At 46.8% G+C, this 7887-nt stretch overlaps 1 protein-coding gene across 1 annotated transcript in view; it reads left to right on the top strand.

The window, feature by feature from the left end:
* Nucleotides 1-387: 387 nt before the first annotated feature.
* ntf3 (neurotrophin 3) overlaps nucleotides 388-7887 on the top strand; it is a 49871-nt gene continuing 42371 nt past the window's right edge. Inside the window, exon 1 of the mRNA XM_073066235.1 lies at nucleotides 388-1273. Coding sequence (XP_072922336.1) covers nucleotides 1256-1273 — 18 coding nt within the window. The 5' untranslated portion in view covers nucleotides 388-1255. The remainder of the gene's footprint in view (nucleotides 1274-7887) is intronic.

The raw sequence follows: 7887 nt of genomic DNA, 5'->3' as shown, positions 1-7887 counted from the left end.
ATTGAGAGAGGGTGGAATAGGCCGACAGGCAGAAGGAAAGACGGCAACTGTCAGTGATTTGGGAAGCGGCGGGTAAGGGCGGCGTGGGAGAGAGTGATGCTGGAGCCAAAATGAACCGAGAGCAAGCACGAAAGTAGAAGAGAGCAAAATTGAGTCAGAGAAGTTGAGGATCGGGACAGTTTTTTTAAAAATAAAAAACTAATTGGGAGGGAGGAAGTCACAGGTTGGGAGCAGTTGGAGGTGAGAAGGGCGAGACGGCGAGGGAAAGGCAACCAGGAAGGGGCAAAACCGGATGGAGCAGGAAGAGGAAGGAGGGACACAGAAAGTGGGGCGGTAGAGGAAGAGGGGGAGGTACAAAGTGAGACGGGACATAGAGAAAGAGGGGCAGAGGGAGAGAAGAGGAGCAGGGACAGAGTTGCAGGGGAGAAAGAAAGTGAAGGGGGATAGAGGCAGAGGGGCAGAAGCAGGGTATAGAGAAAGAGAGGGAGGGAGAGAGAGAGAGAAAAAATGCAACAAAGCAAGTAGATAGTAGTGTTAATGTTTGGCTCAAACCCTGTAGCCCGCAGCGCTGAAGTATAAAGTTAATGACGCAAGGCTTCGACTGTTCTCACACGGCGGCCTGTTGACAGGAGTTTGCTGGCGTCTTTCGAGCTATATGCGTTTGCTGAAAAATGAGAATTTCTAAAGCCTTCAACAGGAACGCCGCTTAACTCTGCACTTCCCCACCTCCAGAAACCCGCGGCCCTGGCGGACTGACGGTTCTTAGCCTCGGAGGAATCGCGTCCGAGTTCCTACTGCGCCGGATCTGGGATGATTAAATGTTTCTCCTTAAGGAAATGGCCGTTCGCTTTTGAAGAGGACAGTGCGGCGGATCAGTACCCAGGACAGCGGTTGGCGGCAGTCTGCCACTGGCCCTTGCGGCGGAGTCAAAGTTAAAGGTCACGGCAGTTTGTGTGTTAATATCGGAACAGAACCATTTGACTGGTTGCTGGTGAGCGGCGCATTTCCGAGATCTCTCTCTCTCTCTCTTTCTCTCTCCCTCTCTCTCCCCCTTTCTCTCTCCCCCTCTCTCTCCCTCTCTCTTTCTTTCTCTCTCTCCCTCTCCCTCTTTCTCTCCCTCCTCTCACACTCACTCCTCTCACAACTCATCCACAAGATGAGCTGTCACCAGCTGCGGTCGGACACTAGCTCAGAGAACTGAAGCCAACGCTTTCATAAGACACCTTCATGTCCACGCACATCCACGGATATATCCATGGTCAGTTCTGTTACGGTAAGGAGTTTACTGTTCGTAGTATTGTGCATGCTTTAATGTTGCAAAGTTGGAAGGGGAGAAAAGGGTTTAATTGCGCTGCGTGAGCAAATGTTACTTATTGTGCAGAGGAATTTGGTTTATCCGATGTATATTCTAAATACTTGGAGACGTCTGGAATGCATGCAAGGCGGTCCGTGCAGAATACATACGGTTTGGATTAAGGGCGCAGTTTCTCTTAAGGTTGCAGGGCTTGTGGCGGGGGGGGGGGGTGGCTGCAAAACTAATTCCCCCACCTCCACAAGTGAAAAAGTCCTTCAGTACATGGATAGGGCGAGGGCGAGGGCGGCCTGGGCTAGAGAGAGGGGTGTGAGTGAGTCCCAGGGGCTGTGTGCACGGTGCGTTAAGTTAGAAAGGTGGAACTAGGGCTGGAGTGAACCAGACTGCAGTCTGCTATCCATCGCTGCGGGTCTGGTGGGCTGAGGAACCGGCTTTATATCACACTAAATCCATCAGCCAACTCTGTGGGTTCGATGGCGCTGATGAATGCAAATATAAAATACCTACTTGACACGTTTGGCAAAGCGAAGGAATGAGGGACAAACCTCCGATGGGGAAGGTCCTGTGAAAAGAAGCGAACCCCTTTTCGCTTCCCAGTAAAGTTATTTAAATAAGTTTCGCTTGAAAATAAAACAACCTTCAGAATAACGTGCCGAAGAGCAGCGGAGGATTCCAAGAAAACAAAGTAAGAGTTCAATTCGCTCCACGACCTAGTTTGTTTTAAAGAGTAGTGTTTAGTTTATAATGGGACAGCGGATCAGCGCACTCTATAGACCTCCTCTCTCTGGCGACCACCCCCGCCCTTTTCATGTTGGTGTAAAGTAATTTCAGCATTGGATTAGAACTCCGGAAACGACCGGCAAGGGCAGCAGCCAGGCAGGGACGCCGAGCGCCCGAGCTGGGCGTGCAGTAACAAGGTCCATGTGTCCCGCAGACGCGGTAGAAGGACTGATCGATGTAATCAGTTCTCGGAACTCCGCATCAAAGAACCCGCAGCCATTGTCAACAACCCATTTTTCCTCCACCTTTAACAGATAAGCCGTACATGTTTATTTTATTCTTACGTGACGTTACGCCTTGCTAGGAACATTAACAAAGAGATACGTTCTGTGCATAGTGCTCGTTCAGAGAACGAATCTGGCTAAAAAGTCAGGTCAAGAGCCCTCCACGCTTTTAACTAAGTTTATTTTAAAAGCGCTGGTGTTTGAAAATGTCCTCGATTGCAACGAGATCACAAGTCGCATTTGGTAGTCGAATCCTACACTTTTACTTTCAGGGTAATTCCATATCCTGTTTCTGGTCATTAATCCTACATTAGACATGCTTGGCCAGGTTTGAACATGACATCCCTTTGAGCGTAGCTTAAATCTTAACATACCGTGACGATCCTAATTTGCAGGTTGGGTTTAAAGCAGCGAGCTGTTCATTACTGCATGGTATGAGTTCAGTCCTCGGCAGTCAAGGGTGAGATCAATTTTTAGAGCCTCTTCCTTCGACTTTAAGACACAGCTGCCCAGCGGCGGTTTAGAAAGAGACTAGAGCTCAGGGAGGTTACGATTGCACTTTCTGGGTTGTGTAGTTGACGCCGAATCTGGGCAGGTCCCCGACTAACACCATGGACCTTTCCTCCTCGCTGGCAGTCCTGTCAGTGAGAGTGTTTGGGTCGGCGCACGAAAAGTCAGTCTCCCAAAGTTCTAATTACCAGATATTCTGCAGACGCTGTAAATTCGGAGTAGCACACACGAAATGCTTCAGGAATTCAGCAGGTACTGATGAAGGATCTTGCCCCTTATTCCGTTCCATGGATGCTGCCTGACCTGCTGAGTTCCTCCAGCAGTTGGTACTCCAAAAGTTCTAATCGTGAACATACCACAGGGGAGAATATCACTTTTCCCACTCCATTAAAATTAAATCCATCACAAATATGCCCTGACACCTGGAGCAGCCCCTGAGTGAAGTCGGTGTTGCAGGCCACTGTCTGCGTCTGATGATGTGGCGCCGCACATACCGGGATAGGACTCGCAGCTCCTGCAACACACATAAACTGATACTTGTAGAGTGTAATGGAGCACGCAGCCCGGGGTAACCAGAGCAGGAACAACCTGCATCTTGGACAAGTAGGGAGAGGTCTGCTACTTACCTGATGGCTCTTTCAACCACCCAACCTTCCCGGGGGAAAGGACTATTCCCCACCCGCACCACTGTGTTGGTGGCAAAGAACCCAATGTTTGAGTATACACCGGAAAATCAGCATGAAATCCCTGTGTAGGTATCGTCCAAGTAAAAGAGACCCTCTGAGAAATCCTCCAACATACTTCAAAGATTAATTAAGGTTTCAGCACTACCAATCACCAAGGCAAACGGAGACATAATCCAAATGTCGATAAATGTACCCAGTAGATTAACGAGGATGTTGCCTGGATTGGGGAGCATGCCTTATGAGAATAGGTTGAGTGAACTCGGCCTTTTCTCCTTGGAGTGAAGGAGGATGAGGGGTGACCTGATAGAGGTGCATAAGATTATGAGAGGCATTGATCATGTGGATAGTCAGAGGCTTTTTCCCAGGGCTGAAATGGCTAGCACGAGAAGACATAGTTTTAAGGTGCTTGGAAGTAGGTACAGAGGTGAAGATGTCGGGGGTAAGTTTTTTACGCAGAGTGGTGAGTGCGTGGTTTGGGCTGCCGGCGACGCTGATGGAGGCGGATACAATATGGTCTTTTAAGGGACTCCTGGACAGATACATGGAGCTCAGAAAAATAGAGGGCTATGGGTAACCCTAGGCAATTTCTCAGGTAAGGACATGTTCAGCACAGCTTTGTGGGCCGAAGGGCCTGTATTGTGCTGTAGGTTTTCTATGTTTCTATGTTTGTATCGTGTGTCGAGGGCATGGACATGGTGAGCCGAAGGAAGCCACCAGAGATTGTAGAAAAACACTAAATATTCCACGGATGCGAGAAATCTTGAGCAACATACACAAAGTGCTGGAGGAACTCAGCAAATCAGGCAGCATCTATGGAGGGGAATAAACAGTCATTGTTTCAGACTATGAGCCTTCATAGGATTGGAAAGGAAGGGAGAAGAAATCAGGATAGGATGGGGGGGGGATGAATTGAGACGGCAGATGCTGGAATCTGGAACAACAAAACTTCCTAGAGGAACTCAACCGGTCGAGCAGCATCTGAGAGGCGAAAACATTTCCGTGATCCAGGGTTCCGACCAGAAACGCCCACAGTTCCTTCCCTCTCCCCCACCCCCCAACAGACGCTGCTCAACCCACTGTGTTCCTCCAGCAAATTGCCAGCAGGGTCGGCCTGTTTTTGTAATGAGACTCTGAAGCTCAGTTTATACTTCGGGAAGTTCGAATCCCGGGAAGTACTGGGGAATGGGGCAGGATTTTCCTGATTGAGTGGACTGACTTACGTGTCAGGGTTCTAGTATCTGGACCCCCCCCCCCCACCCCATTCGAAGCTCAGTACATCAGGATGTTTTACTTATGGGGGAGGGTGGAGGTCAAAAAACATATGCACGGAGTACCGACAACACTAACTTTTATAGCCGCCTCCCCTGGGAATCTCTGCAGTGGGAGAGCTTTTTAGAGAAGTGTCCAGTAATGTAAATTGTACAGCAAACCACACCTGATGTATAACCATAATCATTCCCCGTCCATACTCAGTTAAATCTAACTGAGTTTCTGTTGTTTAACGCCCCTACCCCCACTTCTCGCACGCACATATCCCTTTAAATCTGCCAAAGAAGTATTAAAAGCATCAGAGGCAGCTCGTTGCCTAGAATATTTGCTTTGTCTCCGTCTGCCACACGGACAGAGCAAGCAGTCTGAGAAATTACTTAAAGGGAGAGCAAAAGGTCAAAGCGAATAAAAACAGGTATTAGGCCCCACAGGCCAAAACAACACACGCACAACTGTTTTTTTTTTGTTATGAGTGAACCTATGAAAATGCCTCTCTTCTCCAGTTCACATCATACAGAATGACTGGTATAAACATTAAACAAAACAAAAACATGAATCATATCCATGTTCTGTGAAAGTGGAACACCAGAGGTTTCAGCATGCAGCCGTGGGTGAAACGCGGATCAGCTCATTGGGGTCACTGAGTTCAGCGAACATAATTCACAGTGGCCAAAACGCCGTAAAACTTTACACAAAATACTTTAATCCCGTTGGCAAATCCAAAGATCGCCAGGTTGCTAACCGGACGCTAGTGTGCAGCGATATGGCTATCTCGGGGAATTAAGTTTCAAATTCTCTCCGACAGTAAACTCAATGTGATCTTCCCCCGGTTTTTGGCGGATTTCAAAAATTTAGTTAGCGAACTAGGAATCCATTACCATCAATCCCGATGCCAAGTGTGAATCGTTGTAATTATAATCTTCATAACATTATGCATCGTATTTTTAACTGAAACTGTTAATGAACGAGTGAGGGAGACCATTGGAAATTCGAGGATCTCAAGACTTGTTAGTTTCTCAGAAGGCGAGTCAGATGAATATTTTCAAACTATATCTGTTTCTGTTTAAAGTTTGAGTGGTGTTGTAAAGTTGTTTCAGGTCGGTCAGGATTAAAATCAAATAGCCTACAGGGAGCTGTGCGCCACCGTCGTTCGGCGTGGTTTCTCTTTAGCAGGCACGTTTGTGTAAAGGTGACTGCTGAGACTAAACCGTCCCACCTCCTCGGATGAGAATGTCTTTCAGTGGTGCTTCATCGCTATTTGCAGAGTGCAGTTTGAATGGGTGAGAGAGGATGGCGGGGTTTTTGTCTCAAGAGAGGATTCTCTCGGGAAAAGGAAGTTTTTTTAAAAGAAAAATTATTTCACTGGGAAAGAGCGACACCTTTCGACGAATCAGCTTAAGTCTAGTACGTCAGATCAGATGCTAAACCGACCAAAATATTTTTACATCTGCTAAGTAGTTATGTATGTTTAATTTCTTCGAAACAGAAAAATAGCGCTGCTTCCCTTTAAGTGTGACGTCATCACAGTCTAATTATGTACATATAGCCTTCCCGACGTTATGTGAGTGCACTCCGAACCAGCTGTGTTAAAGTTACCGCCCCACCTATCCTTTCGTCTCTGCCACTTTTCTTCATAATTTAATCCGTCTCCTAACACATTAGCGTCATAAAAGTACAGGTAACACACACAGGTCGCCACACAGAGAGGGAAAATGTGGGGGAACTTTTTTAATTTTCAAGACAAACAATTAAGATCAGTCCTTGGGGTGTCAACGAAAGTTCTGTTTATAAAGAGGGTGGATGCAAAGATTAATATTGTGCCCAAGTTTCTGATTCATAAATTTGTAGGATCATATGACTGAATTGTTATTGAATACGTATGTTTTGTGTGAGATCAGAGCATAATTGGTGCCATGTTTGATAAGGGTAATTGTCTTTCCTGAGAATCTCCACCATCAGTGCATGGTGAACATAAATTGTACTGTGTGTAAAAATGCCTATATAGCTTATTCTACACATTTTTATGCACAGTATAAGTTGGCTGTTGTGCAGAAAAATGAAGGGGTCGCATAGCAGATTAACTTCAACTTCGCAGAATGCAAAAAGTGAGAAGATTTCTGTCCTGGGGTGTTCAAGGACATTGTCAATTTTCACTGTTGCAGTACAAGGTCTCCACCAGCTTCAAAAGGGCATCAATCATACCAGTGTACAAAAAGAGCAGAGTGAGCTGTCTCAATGACTGTTGCCCAGTAGCGCTCACATCTACTGTGCTGAAATGCTTTGAGAGGTTGGTCATGTCTGCATGAGCGGAGATCTGAAATTTGCTTACCACCACAACAGGTCTGCAGTGGACACAATCTCACTGACACTCCTCTCTGCTTTGGAGAACCTAAACAGCAGCAAGAGATACATCAGGCTGCTGTTTACTGATCACAGCACAGCATTCAGCACCATCATCCCAGTACTAATCAATGTTGGACTCTGTAACTGAATCCTTGACTTCCTCATAGTTACTTAGTGCAGATCAGTGATAGCATCTCCTCGCTGACAATCTAAACAGGTGAAGCTTAAGGATGTGTGCTTAGCCACTGCCCTACTCTCTCTCAACACTTATGACTGTGTGGTTTGGCAGAGCTCAGACACCATCTCTAAGTTTGTCAATGTCACCACTGTTACTGGCAGAATTTCCGACAGCAACGAGGAGGCATAGAGGAATGAGGCAGATTGCCTGAGTTGAGTAGTGTTTCAATAATACTTGGCACTCGACATCAGTAAGACCAAGGAATTGATTGTGGACTTCAGAAAGGGGAGGTTGGGAGAACACACAATGGCTCTCTTTTAGGGGATCAATGTGGGAGGGTAGAGCACCTTAAAGTTCCTGTGTGTCAACATCTCAGGGGATTTATCCTAATCCCAACTGTCATGATGTGCGCTGACAATGTTGGAATGCAAGTGCAGAGGAAAGACAAACTCCAATGTAAAGACAACAACTAGAGCTTATTCATAAGAATTCCAACAGAACATTGGTGGTTCAGCCAAGCGGCACCGCAAGATGCAACATTCTCAGAAGGAGGACCCCGCGATTAGTGCTAATTGGGTAGCCGCT

Source organism: Hemitrygon akajei, chromosome 14 (genome assembly GCF_048418815.1).
Source record: "Hemitrygon akajei chromosome 14, sHemAka1.3, whole genome shotgun sequence".
Lineage (NCBI taxonomy): Eukaryota > Metazoa > Chordata > Chondrichthyes > Myliobatiformes > Dasyatidae > Hemitrygon > Hemitrygon akajei.
This window is presented reverse-complemented; position numbering and strand designations above follow the sequence as displayed.